Below are 13,451 nucleotides of genomic sequence, written 5' to 3'. Positions count from 1 at the left end.
ACTACGGTATCACTTTTAACGTTGTGACATCGTCTTTGATATGAAAATGATGGCTTTTCGAAGTTCTTGTAACACATGTTACGGCGCTCGGCAGGACATGGATGAGCAGTTATTATAATTGAGCTTTGGTATACCAACTGAGTATTGATTATAAGTGGTAGGAAGTTCTTCGTAGCGCTGACTACTTGAAAACATTTCTTTTGTGCACGGTGTATTAAAGTTCAGATTCTTTCTTCGATTTTCAATTAAGAATTCTTCATCGATATGTTTATCACTGTTTGCCACACGCGAATATTGTAATAATAGATATATCTTATTCTTATACTTCCCATTATGTGGCATCAATTTCATCCTTTTAAAGTTCGGAAATTGTTTTTGAAGTAACGTAAAGAGAATTCATTGCAATGGTAGTGAATGTGTGTTATTTAGGTACGATTTAGGTGTTAAGACGTTAATACTATACAGGGTGGTTGGTAACTGGTGGTACAAGCGGAAAGGTAGTGATTCTACGCGAAAAAAGAAGTCGAAAATATAGAATAAAAATTTTTCGTTTGAGGCTTTGTTTTCGAGAAAATCGACTTTGAATTTTCGCTCGATACGCGTGCACTTTATCACGTCTCGTTATAAAGGATCTCACTGTAGATCGTTGTCTCGATGGAAAAATTAAAAAAAAATTTTTATTCTATATTTTCGACTTCTTTTTTTGCGTAGAACCACCCCCTTTCCGCTTGTATCACCAGTTACCAACCACCCTGTATGTGAAGGGTGTGTTTTTATATCTTTATTCGCCAATGTCATCCAATATGTCCAGTATTACATGTCAGCTACTTATTATACTAGTCTTATACTTGGTAAAGCTGTGTATAACATACAGTGGATGAAATTACACCCGACAGCTAATGCATATTCAATCTTTCATGGACATCAACATTGTAATATAGGATATGCACGTTTTGAAGGTCTGAAGATTAAAATATTCGTAAATAGTACTTAATATACTATGAGTAAACATATTGGTTTGGAAACTTTTTCAGCCAGATGGTTTTCGAATTTTACATTGTGAAATCGGCATTTGATAAAATTTTATCTAATTTTAAATATGGGGACATAACAGGTAATTCAAAACAGTAGAACAATTGATAATTACTTTATGGTTATAGTATAAATCTAATATATATTGTATACCTCGTAAGGTATCTTAAAATATCGCCTTTGCGGTATGTAATGAAAAATCAGAAATTTTTATACACTACTGTACCTATATACATATAATATTGTTAAATTTATACATACTATTCCGAAATTTTCTATATTCATTTCATACAATCCACCTGCCGTCAATGAACAAAACCTTCTGCATCTTATTTGCATCATGTATAGTACTTTTTGAATTTGCACGGGTGCCTTGTACCATTTGGAGCTGTAACTATTTGATATGGACATTTAATTTTATTCGAGCCTTATTGATATCTATAGCTTATATGGATATTTTCTAAACACATACATATTATCTGCTAAATCAGAAGAATGATCCAGAAGCACTTGGCCAGGTAAACTAAGTAGAAACAAATGAAATTGACAAGCGCCACAAAATACAGCACTTCGTATTGCTTCTTCTGGTCTGTCCAAGTTTACCACGGTCTGAAAAATAAAATGAGATATTTAATTACCGACATCTATCTTTAATTTGTATCCGTTATCATTCTCAAGATTGTTCTTTACTTGAACTGCTGCTGTGCTTATACTCAATATGTTTAATCCAACCTGGATTAAATAACTACTTTGGCTGCTTTCGTCCAATATATTGTAAAACCTTTATATTTAATGGAGATGTATATTAGTCATATTTCGTAATATTTTAATTATTTAGTCGACTTTTATTATGCTTTGTTGTTGACTAATGTATACATACTGTATAGCTTCCTTATGCATGATCACACAATTTCGGAATTTTTCATACGTAGAATTATCAGAATCTTTTTCACCAGAAAAGTAATTTAGATTCGCAGTTGCTTTTTGAATTTGATATCTATAGTTATGAAAAGAAATAATGAAAATGTGTGTACTTAATATGAATATAATGATTATAATATTAACTAGTACATGCAAGTACGGCGACTAATACCAACTTTTGCATAACATCATGACATTTACCCACAAACTGCAAATAATCCACTACTGTGATGAATTATTAGCATGTATAACCAATCTGCACCTACTATGGTGAGCACCACAACGACAGTGCTCCAAAATAATTGTAAATAAATGTAAAAGAAATAGTCGTCACTGTTGAAAAATATGTAATTAACTCTTAGTAGTTGTTGGCGTTTTCGAGTTCCGTTTATTGGATGAACAATATCAAGAATTGGAGAAGTTAGTGGCACCAGTAAGAACAATACCATAAAAGATACTAAAGTGTCTGAAAGTTAGTATAATTAATTATATACGTGTAAATAATTCTATGTATATGTTAGGGAGGATCTTTTACTTGAAACATTAAAAATATTGAAAATCATGTTGAGAATTAAAATTCTTTACTTACTACGATAAAAGTGCGCCATCCTGTTGCCTTGCATGACGACTTTCTCTAGAACGTGCAATTCGTTGTTTAATTTCAGATGCTCCCATTGTTTTGCCACAAGTTGGTACATTTTGCTAAACTAGAAAAAGGATAAGTTTTTATACCTCTTGTATGCAAAACTTTCTTATGCAAGAAAATATTTGCGCACATTTCGTTTGTTGAAATGCATATTTAATACTTTAACAGCACTGGTGGAAGATGTGACAAAATATGACAGACACTCGATGACTCCATCCATATCCTTTCTATGCAAGGACGCAAATAACTCTATTGTCTATCGGTTGCAGGTCCCAATTGTTTAATCACATTACCTGATTATTAGCTTTATTACGTAGCATTCACTCAATCTAGTTTCCTCATTTTATCCTTTCTACTTTTCTATATAACGATTGACGTGTTTTTCTTACCGTTGGGATTGTGATGCATGCGATACTAGTTACCACTATTATTACAATCATGTTTCTAGTGCTACTTTTATGACGCGGATCTTGCCCCAAAAGTTGGATGTATCGTTCGAGTTTATTGTAGTATGCCACATGAAGTATTTCGGGACTCCCAGTTTTCTGACGCACTAAATACTCCAAACTCAGATTAATTACCCCACGAGGTTATATTAAGTACCGTAGAAATCATAAAATCAACATAACATCAATATCACTGGACGCTGCGGATTTTTATGCGTTTATAGGATATTTCAGTAAAGAAACGCAAAGAATGCACATGATATACAAAAATATATAAAATGTTCAAAATATAATATTTTTCATAGAGTGTAATAGATAAAACCATGTTCTGTGTGAGTACGATTTTTTAAATCATATTCCTGCAAATATAGGTTTGCATAAATATCCACAGGTTTATTATTAGTTTAAAAAGAACCACTTATTTTGATGTGGTGTAAATCTCTTTCCCTTACTGGTTGTGTAGCCTCAGGTTTCAAACGTCGGCTTCTTTATCTTGTGCAACCGCTTTTGGAGGAATCGCGCGTTTAAGAAGTGTCGTGCGGAGTATGAGGTCTCATTCTGAAGTCGCAAAAATCAATATGCTCATATGTAGTTATGATGTATATTCAATGTTGCTGGAAATGCGACAATTTTGTCATTACATATTATAGCTTATCGATTGGTTGCCAGGTAGTCTACTATGGTATCACTTTTAACGTTGTGACATCGTCTTTGATACGAAAATGATGGCTTTTCGAAGTTCTTGTAACACATGTTACGGCGCTCGGCAGGACATGGATGAGCAGTTATTATAATTGACCATTGGTATACCAACTGAGTATTGATTATAAGTGGTAGGAAGTTCTTCATAGCGCTGACTACTTGAAAACATTTCTTTATGTGCACGGTCTATTCGAGTTCAGATACTTTCTTCGATTTTCAATTAAGAATTCTTCACCGATATGTTTATCACCGTTTGCAACACGCGAATATTCTAACAACAGCACTGTTGTATTTGTGCTTGAACCAATTTTATCTGCCTAAATCTGTATAATTATTCTTGAAGTGGTGTCGAAAGAATTCAGTGAAATGGTAGCAAATGTGTTATTTAGGTACGAATTATGTACTGAAATATTAACACGGTATCTGAAGTGTGTGGTTTTATATTTCTATTCGTCAGAGCAGTCTAATATATCCAGCATTACATGTAAATTATCTATCATATCATTTGTATATTTGGTAAAACTTTATATAACACACAGTGGATGTATGAACGATTACATTCGACAGATAGTGCTGATTTAATTTTTCACTGACATCATCATTGTAATATAGGACATGCACGTTTTGAAGGTCTGGAAATTAAAATATTCGTAAGTAGTGGATAATACATACACGTATATACTGGATGTTCGGCTGTAAGCGTAAAAAGATTTAAGGGATGATTCCCGAAGCTAAAAGAAGATGAAAATCAAAATTAAAAAGATTTCGTTTTCTGATTTGTTTTTCAGTCATTGTCAATTAAAAATTGTCCGAAATATCCCTGTGCTCGAGCAAGCCTCCTTATACGAACGAAAGATATTTAGATCAGCCTAAGCAATGGAGTGCACAAGAATCCTCAAATCGAACGATACGTGGGCAGCAGCTTCCTTCGCACAAATGTAGAGAAAAAAGAAAAAGAAAAGCTGTAGAGAAGAAAATAATGACAATCAAAGTCGCAAATTATCCTGCACAACGTCTTCTAAGAAATATCGGCCAACCACGGACAGGACCATGGCTGTAGGTGTGAGAAATTTGTATAAACATTGTTTATGTACGTCATTATTTATTATTTATTTATAGAGACAGAGAGCTAGAGGAAACATTAATCCTCTCTATTTGAAAATTCCACGAGGCGATTTTCGATACGCTGTTATGTACTTTAATAAGTAGACAAGTATAATGTGTAATCTACGATTTTTCTTAGAAAACATTGCGCAGGATCATTTAGGTTTTCGAAAGTCATTATCTTCTTCTCTACGGCTTGTGCGAGGGAAGCTGCTGCCCATGTACCGTTCGAATTGAAGATCACTGTATATCCCGCTGTTTAGGTTGATCTAATTTCGTTCCTGTAAGGGTTCTTGCTCGCATACAGGGATATTTCAACTAATCTTTAATTGGCAATAATCAACAAACAAATCAGAAAATTTTTTATTCTTGATTTTCATTTTATTTTAGCTTCTAGAATCACCCCTTAAATTCTTATATACCTATAGCTAAACACTCTGTATAGTAGTATGCAGTAGTTTATAGTAGTAAAATTATATTTGAAAGAATTTTATCTGATATTGAATATAAAGGCATAACAGGTAGGAAAAGACAGTATAACAAATGATACTTGCTTTATGGTCATACTATACTATGTACTTCGAAAGGCTCTTTAAAATATCGCATTTGCGATATGTAATGAAAAATCAGAAATTTTTATACACCATTGTACGTATATATAACATTGTTAAATTTATACATACTATTCCGAAGTTTTCTATATTCATTTCGTACAATCCACCTGCCGTCAATGAACAAAATCTTTTGCATCTTATTTGCATCACGTATAGTACTTTTTGAATCTGCACGGGTGCCATGTACCATTTGGAGCTGTAACTATTTTGATACGAGAATTTAATTTTATTCGAGCCTGTGATTAATATATATAGTTTATATGAATAATTTCTCAACACATACATATTATCTGCTAAATCAGAACAATGATCCAATAGCACCTGGCCAGGTAAACTAAGTAAAAGCAAATGAAATTGACAAGCCCCACAAAATACCGCACTTCGTATTGCTTCTTCCGGTCTGTCTAAGTTTATCACTGTCTGAAGAATAACATTAGATAATTATTTACCAAGAATTATTTTTCATTTGTATCTGTTATCTTTTTAAAATTGTCTGTACTTGAACAGCTGTCGCGCTGATACCCAACATATTCAATCCAACCTGAATTAAGTAACTACCCCGACTGCTTTCTTTCAATATATCTGAAAATCTTTAAAATTAATGAAGATGTATATTAGTGACATTTCGTAATTTTTTGATTATTGTAATAAATACAGACCGTATGGCTTCATTGTGCATTATCGCGCAATTCCTGATCTTTTCATACGAGTAATTCTCAGAAACAGATTCACCGGTAAAGTTGTTTGCATTCACAGTTGCCTTTTGGACTCGATGCCTACGGTTATGATAACAAATAATGAGCATGTATATACTTAGTATAAATATAACGATTACAATATTTACTATTTACTGCATGAATGAATGGCGACTAATAACCAAGTCTTGGATAACATTATGACATTTACCCACAAACTGCAAATAATCCACTACTATGATGAATTATTAGCATGTACAACCAGTCTGCACTAATTATAGTGAACACTATAACGACGGAGCTCCAAAATAATTGTAAATATATGTAAAAGAAATAGTCGTCGTCGTTAAAAAATATGTAATTAACTCTTAGCAGTTGTTGGCGTGTTCGAGTTCCGTTTATTGGATGGACAATATCAAGAATGGGAGAAATTAGTGGCACCAGCAAGAATAATCCCATAAAAGATAGTAAAGTGTCTGAAAATCAACACAATTGATTGTTTACGTATAAATAATTTTTTGTATGTTAGGAAGGACTGGTTTGGTTAAAAATTGAAAATATTGAAAATTATGATGAGAATTGAGATAACTTCACTTACTACGATAAAAGTGCGCCATTCTGTTGCCTTGCTTGACGACTTCCTCCAGAACGTGCAATTCGCCATTTAATTTCAGTTGTTCCCATTGTTTTGCCACAAGTTGGAACAGTTTGTTAAACTTGAAAAAGATAAGTATTTGTCCATTTAACAACGTGTGTAGTTGACAATCTCTTTATATAAAAAGAAATTAGCGCACACTTCGCCTGTTGAAATGCATATTTAATATTTTAACAGCACTGGCGGAAGATGTGACAAAGTGTGGCAGACACTCGATGACTCCATCCATGTCCTTGTTATGCAATGACGCAAATAACTCTGCGGTCTATCGATAGCAAGTCCCAATTGTTTAATGACATTACCTTATCGTTAGCTTTATTACTTTTCTATATAATGATTATCTTGTTTTTCTTACCGCTGGGATAGTAATGCTTATGATACTAGTCACTACTATTACTACAATAATATTTCTAGTGCTACTTTTATGGCGCGGATCTTGTCCCAAAAGTTGGATATATCGCTCGAGTTTGCTGTAGTAAGGCACTTGAAATATTTCGGGGCCTCCGGTTATCTGAAGCACTGAATACTCAAAACCCACATTAATTACGCTATCGTGTTATATCAAATAGCATAGAAATAACATCAATATAGGATTAATACCACTAGTCACTACGTGTTTCTATACATTTATGTGAAGTTGCAAGGAAAAGAAGTGTAATGAATGCATATAATATTTAAAAATATACAGGATGTTTGGCTACAGGTGTCAGGAAATTTAGGGGGTGATTCTTGAAACCGAAATAAGACGATCATCAACGATCATATCATATGCAAAAATATATAAAATATTCAAAATACAATATGTAACAGGTAAAAACATCTTTTTCTTGGGTTCGATTTTTCAAATCTATTCACACAAAGTGGGATTTACATAAATAGAAGCAGCCCAATTATTAGTTTAAAGAGAACTAAATATTTTAGTTTTAGTGTAAATCTCTTTCCCTTACTGGCTGTTGCTTCAGGTTTCAAACATCGGCCTTCTTAACTTGTGCAATCGCTTTAAAAGAAATCGTGTGTATAAGAAGTGTCGTATGGAGTATTAGATTCCCTTCTCGTAGAAATCAATATGCTTCATATGTAGTTATACTGGACATTCAATGTTGCTGGAAATGCATAATTTTCGTCATTAAATATTATAGTAAATCGATTTGTTGCCAAGTACATCACTACGATATCATTTTTAAAGTTGTGGTATCATCTTTGACATCATAATAATGGTTTTCCGACGTTCCTGTGAGACATGTTACATCGCTCTGCGGGACATGGTACAGCTGTTATTATAATTAATTATGGTATACCAACTAAATAATTGATCGTGAGTGCTAGCAGAGCATTCATAGCGCTGACTGCTTGAAAACATTTCTTTTTATGCACAGCGTATCCTAGTTGTAGCACTTCCTCTGACTTTCAATTGAAAAGTCTCAGTGAAGACTATCACTGTTTGCAACACATGAATATTGTAACAATAGAAGTGGCATTTATTTTAACTTCTTAAGATTGTCAAGTTATTTTTGAAGGAAATGTAAGGAAGATTCAGTGAAATAATAGTGAATGTATATTATTTAGTTTCGATTTATGTACTAAAGTATTAACACTGTATTTGAAATGTGTGGTTGTATATCATTATTTGCAGATTCATTGAAATCGTTTAATTTATTCAATATGACATATCGGCTATTTATTTTTATGTCAGATAAAACTGTGTAGAACATACACGTGTAGATATGATTACATTCGCCAGGTAGTGCGGATTCAATATTTCACTGATATTAACGTTGTTATATAGCACATGTACACTTTGACAGTCTGAAGATTAAAATATTCGTAAATAGTAGGTAATATAATATACGTAACTATTGTGGTTGGCAAGTTCTCAGCCAGGTTCTTCACATTATATTGTAAAAACGATATTTAAAAGAATCTTGTGCAATACTGAACATGACAGCATAACAAGGAAAAAGATACAGTAGCACAAATCTTAATTGGTTTATGCCCACAGTGTAGTATGTACTTCGTAATGTTCTTTAAATTATCGCTTTAACAATGTGAAATGAATAATTAGAAATTTTTGTGCACTTCTGTAACTACATATAATAGTGCTAGTTTTATTAGTGCTAGTTCAATTAGGACCCGTATTATTTGTTTACCTTGATGATGTTAGTAAATGTGTATACACACATGCATTGTACTTTCGGGCGATATTTAAAAAGGACCAGTAAAGTAATTTTTAGGAAGGTACACAGTATTACTTGCGAATTAAAGTATATCAACTAATCATCGTGATTTATTAATTTTATTTGTACGTTCGATATAATGACAAACTATTATATCGGTTATTATACCATCTTCATGCTTACTCAGTCCAAGTATAAAATGCAACGGATATAGAGGTAACAGTGAACTTCATCCTTTCAATGACAACATCATCGTAATGTACGATATGCAGGTTTTGAAGGTCTTACAATGAAAACGATTATAAATAATGGTTGATATAGTACAACAATTACAATCGACTTATGCTGTGTTACATACAGTTCCAAAGTTCTCAATGTTCATTTGGTACAATCCACACGCAGTTAATGTACATGGGCTTCTAGTTCTTATTTGCATCATGTAAAGCATTTTTTGAGTTTTTACTGGTACTCCATACCATGTAGAACCGTATCTGTTTCGATGTCAGTAAAATATTACATTCTATGATTAATAAGATTACAGCAGAATCTTGATTATCCGATCTAACCATGGTATGCGCTATTCGGTTAAACGAATAGCTTTGTTTGAACATAGAAAAGCATCATTTACTTTGAATTACTTTGTAAATATTAATATCAGAAACGAACAAAAATTTTTGGATAAAAATGTAACAATTTTCATCAGTTCCTATTCTTATTTTCCAATCTTTCAAATACAGAACTACCCATAAATTTTCATTAATCTGTGATCTGATAATCGAGGTTCTATGTTATAATCGAGGCAGTTATGTTTTGAAAGCACTAAACACGTACAATTGTTTCGTTAGTTCGGTGCAATGATCTACAAGTATCTGTCCAGGTAAACTGAGCATAAATAAATGAAACTGATTAGCTCCGCACAATACAGCACTTTTAATTGATATTCCCGGTCTATCTAAATTAATGACTGTCTGTAAATATAAAACAATTGATTAGGTTAATGATTTTTCAAGTTTTAGTAGATTTTCACTGTATGAGTATTTTTACTTGAACGGCAGTTGTGGTTATACCAATCATAGTTAGTCCAATTTGAATCATATAGCTAAGTCGATTGTTTTCATCTAATATATCATAAAAGCTAAAAATGCAACGAACAAAAATGATTAACGTCGTTCAATAACAATTTGAAAATTTATTATACTATATCGTCATTTGTTAAATACACACTCTATGGCTTTAGTGTGCATGATCACGCAATTTCTGATCTCTTTATATGTGTAATGTTCCGACATTGCTTCATTAGTGAATGAATTTAAGTGCCTTGTTTTTTTCTGGATTTGATGCCTGGATATATAACAAGAATTAAAAGAAATTATCATAATATCTATTGGTACATACAGTGGCTGACAAAAGTATATATGTTGTTTCATGTATACATCTATTACATCTGTTTTATAAAACGTTTTGAAATTTTATTAACACTAATGCGACACATCTGTCATTATTGTACTAGTAAAGTTTCAAACCAATGTAAAATTGTATATAAATGTATATAAACGTATATAAATGGATATAAAAGCTGTAAGACATTTACTATCAAAGAAGTAAAAGATTAGTATTTAGATGCTCAAGTACTTTCGTGACCCACTGTAACAAACATCTGAAAAACTTGAACATCTGTAATTTTATAATTATGTTGCAACGTATTAAAACTGTGCAAATATGTTCAAGCGGTAGTGAATATACATAATTATATGTAATATAATTGTATTGAGTAAATTATATTCACCCACATACTATAAATAGTCCACTATTGTGGTGAACTATAAGCATCAATAAAGAATCTACGGTAACTATGCTTATTGAAACTACTATAGCCGCCCAAGATAACTGTAAGTACACGCAGAAAAAATAGTTATGGCTATCAAAAAGCACGTAATTAACATTAAGTAGTTGTTGTCGTGGTCGAGTTTCGTTTAGTGGAAGAAGGATATCCATCATAGGAGAAATCAGTGGAACGAGTAAAAAGAGTACCATAAATATCATTAATGTATCTGAAAAGATTAGAATTGATCATTCAAGTGCGAAATATTAAGTGGTACGAATCCCCATTTTTACGTGTACTAGAAGTAAGCCGATTAAAAAATCAAGACATGCTAACTTACTTCGGTACAATTTCGCCATTTTGCTGCCTCGTATGGTGACTTCTTCCAAAATGTACAAATCTTGACTTAATTTCAGCTGCTGCCATTCTTTCGTTATAGAATCGAACAATTTTCTAAACTAGAACATAACACGTGTTGTCATAACTTTATAAGATGCTTTCTTCCGGAAAGATTATTCAATAATAATAAATACGCGTACATTTTCTCTGTTGAGATAGACATTCATTATTTTAACGAAACTGGTCACAATTGCAGCTAAATGTGGCAAACACTCCAGCATCACATCCAGATTCTTGGTGTATAATGATTCGTACAATGCGATTGACTAATGAATTATAAGTTCCAGATGTTTAATGACATTACCTGACTATTTAATTTATTACGCAGAATTCAATCAATTGCCTCACATTAACTATTTCTATAATTTTCACCTACGGTATGATTACCTTACCATTGGAATAAGTACGGTTGTTATACTAGTCATCATTATAATTACAGTGATCAATCCATTTTTTTGGTGTGGATCTAGGCCCACAAATCTCAAATACTTCTTGATCATGTTATAATAAGGAATGTCATATATATTGGGATACTGTTCCCCGGTTTTCTGAAATACTACATATTTCGAAAATTGAATAAAATTATTTGCATGAATTATATTTGAATAAAATTATCGATATAGAATATGTACAAAAATATAACTCAGATACCGTTAATATTATTAGTAAACGAAACGTTAGATATTTTGATCACGGTATAATATAAGTATATCGTATCCCTTCCTCTTACCGTCCATGTTTCCAAATTTCGAAACAACGACTTGTAAAGAAACGCAACGCACGGAACCACAAACTCAATAAAACTGACATACCGTGCCGAATGCATGAAGTGATTCTTTATAGATCCAAAGTATCAAGTGGTAGTTTGGTAATTGATCCGGTAAAGTGTAGAGAAACTTAATGACAGTATTTTCATATTATTTCATTTATTGTATCGCGGCAAAACTGTTTGATTGCTGGTGTTATTGTATTAGCAGTTTATACGGTAGTTACATATGTACATACCTATAAGAAAATGACGTAATCGTTCTGTTAAGGGACTACCAATTTCAGTTAGGATGCACATCATAAAATATAAATCATCTCTTTCTAAAACTGTCGCTTGTTGGATATTCGTTGGAAGATAAAGGATTGATCCCCTATTGTTGAAGAATATAGATACCTCGAAGATAACTGTTGAGATATAGACAGAGGAGAGATTACGAATATGAGATAGGGTAGAAATATGAGAGAACAAAATTGTATTCTGTGTATAGTACTTACAATTACGGTTACAGTACAGTTCCGACAGTTTTGATAATGTCGATCGATATGAATTTTGTACATCACGCGTTATAACGACTAGAACACTCTCTCCTAGTAACCATTGCTGATAGTTATCGTTCTTTTATTTGATGTACATTTTACGTTCCAGTCGCAGTAGGAAGTGTCTTCATGTTCTTATTGAAGTGAAACTCTCGTTGGTTTACTGTGTGATTTTAAAACAAAACAAAAACGGGAAGTTATACTACTATAATAGAGATCTAGTGAATCAATGAAGATGTGAAGTGTTTATGGTTTTTTTTGTGATATAATAAGGAAAACTGAAATAACGAATTGGTAGAAATATGAGAAATACTATATTGCTAGTTGTATATATTTGGCCTATATGTGCGGCAAAATTAATAAAGCTATTTCTGCTGAGAATGTATGTAACTTGCATACAATTAGCAAAGAACCTGCACTCTCTAGTAAAACAAAATTAGTAAGGCCGCAAATTGTAGTAAACGAATTGATTTAAATTCCATTCGACAAAATGAGATGTCCAAACAGAATTATTTGTGACAAAAATAAAATTTTCCGAAGATTTTAAAGGCGAATTATACATTCAGTGTCTATTGTGTGGATCAACTTACTTCTCTCAAAAGTAACACTGTTTCACGTTACTATCGTAATTTTTAATAGTCCAATTTTACCTGCATTTGTAAAAAGTTCAAAATGAAATGTTGATTGTGATTCTTAACAGAGGATGCTGTACACATAATTGAAATTATTTAATTCCTTAAAAAAGTACTGTGAATTTATTTTGCTATTTTAGATATTATAGCCAATTATGGGTTCTTCTACGATTAAGAAAAGTCAAGGTTATAATGTTACTTACAAGGCATGAGTATTTCTGAAATTTTATTTCCTATAGTATTATAGTTGAACAATGGAAAACCTTATTACACACAATACAAAATATAAACTTTTTCTAAGATA

At 32.3% G+C, this 13,451-nt stretch overlaps 4 protein-coding genes across 4 annotated transcripts; all 4 read right to left on the bottom strand.

The window, feature by feature from the left end:
- Positions 1-766: 766 nt before the first annotated feature.
- On the bottom strand, positions 767-3,177 carry LOC117156923 (odorant receptor 82a-like; the record flags this gene model as incomplete). Its single annotated transcript, XM_076617811.1, has 9 exons — positions 767-961; positions 1,294-1,426; positions 1,505-1,641; positions 1,723-1,813; positions 1,913-2,029; positions 2,155-2,419; positions 2,543-2,660; positions 2,730-2,855; positions 2,989-3,177. Coding segments are annotated over 9 exons (1,230 nt in total), but the record flags the coding sequence as incomplete, so codon positions are not given.
- Positions 3,176-7,052, bottom strand: LOC117156922 (uncharacterized). Its single transcript, XM_033334438.2, has 8 exons — positions 6,955-7,052; positions 6,759-6,876; positions 6,372-6,636; positions 6,125-6,241; positions 5,965-6,055; positions 5,749-5,885; positions 5,535-5,667; positions 3,176-4,379 (listed from the first exon to the last, which is right to left on the bottom strand). The coding sequence occupies exons 1-8, from the start codon at positions 7,042-7,044 to the stop codon at positions 4,326-4,328; spliced, it is 1,005 nt and encodes a 334-aa protein (XP_033190329.2). The 5' UTR covers positions 7,045-7,052; the 3' UTR covers positions 3,176-4,325.
- Positions 7,053-9,120: 2,068 nt separating this feature from the next.
- On the bottom strand, positions 9,121-10,416 carry LOC143302626 (uncharacterized). Its single transcript, XM_076618222.1, has 4 exons — positions 10,214-10,416; positions 10,034-10,124; positions 9,821-9,957; positions 9,121-9,480 (listed from the first exon to the last, which is right to left on the bottom strand). The coding sequence occupies exons 1-4, from the start codon at positions 10,414-10,416 to the stop codon at positions 9,330-9,332; spliced, it is 582 nt and encodes a 193-aa protein (XP_076474337.1). The 3' UTR covers positions 9,121-9,329.
- Positions 10,417-10,763: 347 nt separating this feature from the next.
- LOC143302628 (uncharacterized) lies at positions 10,764-11,715 on the bottom strand. Its single transcript, XM_076618225.1, has 3 exons — positions 11,351-11,715; positions 11,152-11,269; positions 10,764-11,040 (listed from the first exon to the last, which is right to left on the bottom strand). The coding sequence occupies exons 1-3, from the start codon at positions 11,429-11,431 to the stop codon at positions 10,772-10,774; spliced, it is 468 nt and encodes a 155-aa protein (XP_076474340.1). The 5' UTR covers positions 11,432-11,715; the 3' UTR covers positions 10,764-10,771.
- Positions 11,716-13,451: the final 1,736 nt, after the last annotated feature.

This window comes from Bombus vancouverensis, chromosome 4 (genome assembly GCF_051014615.1).
Source record: "Bombus vancouverensis nearcticus chromosome 4, iyBomVanc1_principal, whole genome shotgun sequence".
Taxonomy (NCBI): Eukaryota; Metazoa; Arthropoda; class Insecta; order Hymenoptera; family Apidae; genus Bombus; species Bombus vancouverensis.
Note: the sequence above shows the minus strand (reverse complement) of the source record. Positions and strands in the feature narration are given on the sequence as shown.

Coding starts and splice junctions, on each gene's coding strand:
- LOC143302628 (XM_076618225.1), bottom strand. CDS start 11,431: ATGCTGGAGTGTTTGCCACATTTAGCTGCAATTGTGACCAGTTTCGTT. Junction 11,270..11,350: donor TCTATCTCAACAGAGAAAAT/GTACGCGTATTT, acceptor GTTATGTTCTAG/TTTAGAAAATTGTTCGATTC. Junction 11,041..11,151: donor AATGGCGAAATTGTACCGAA/GTAAGTTAGCAT, acceptor TAATCTTTTCAG/ATACATTAATGATATTTATG.
- LOC143302626 (XM_076618222.1), bottom strand. CDS start 10,416: ATGAAACAACATATATACTTTTGTCAGCCACTGTATGTACCAATAGAT. Junction 10,125..10,213: donor ATGCACACTAAAGCCATAGA/GTGTGTATTTAA, acceptor TTGCATTTTTAG/CTTTTATGATATATTAGATG. Junction 9,958..10,033: donor TAACCACAACTGCCGTTCAA/GTAAAAATACTC, acceptor TTATATTTACAG/ACAGTCATTAATTTAGATAG.
- LOC117156922 (XM_033334438.2), bottom strand. CDS start 7,044: ATGGATGGAGTCATCGAGTGTCTGCCACACTTTGTCACATCTTCCGCC. Junction 6,877..6,954: donor TGCATTTCAACAGGCGAAGT/GTGCGCTAATTT, acceptor ATCTTTTTCAAG/TTTAACAAACTGTTCCAACT. Junction 5,886..5,964: donor TCAGCGCGACAGCTGTTCAA/GTACAGACAATT, acceptor GTTATTCTTCAG/ACAGTGATAAACTTAGACAG.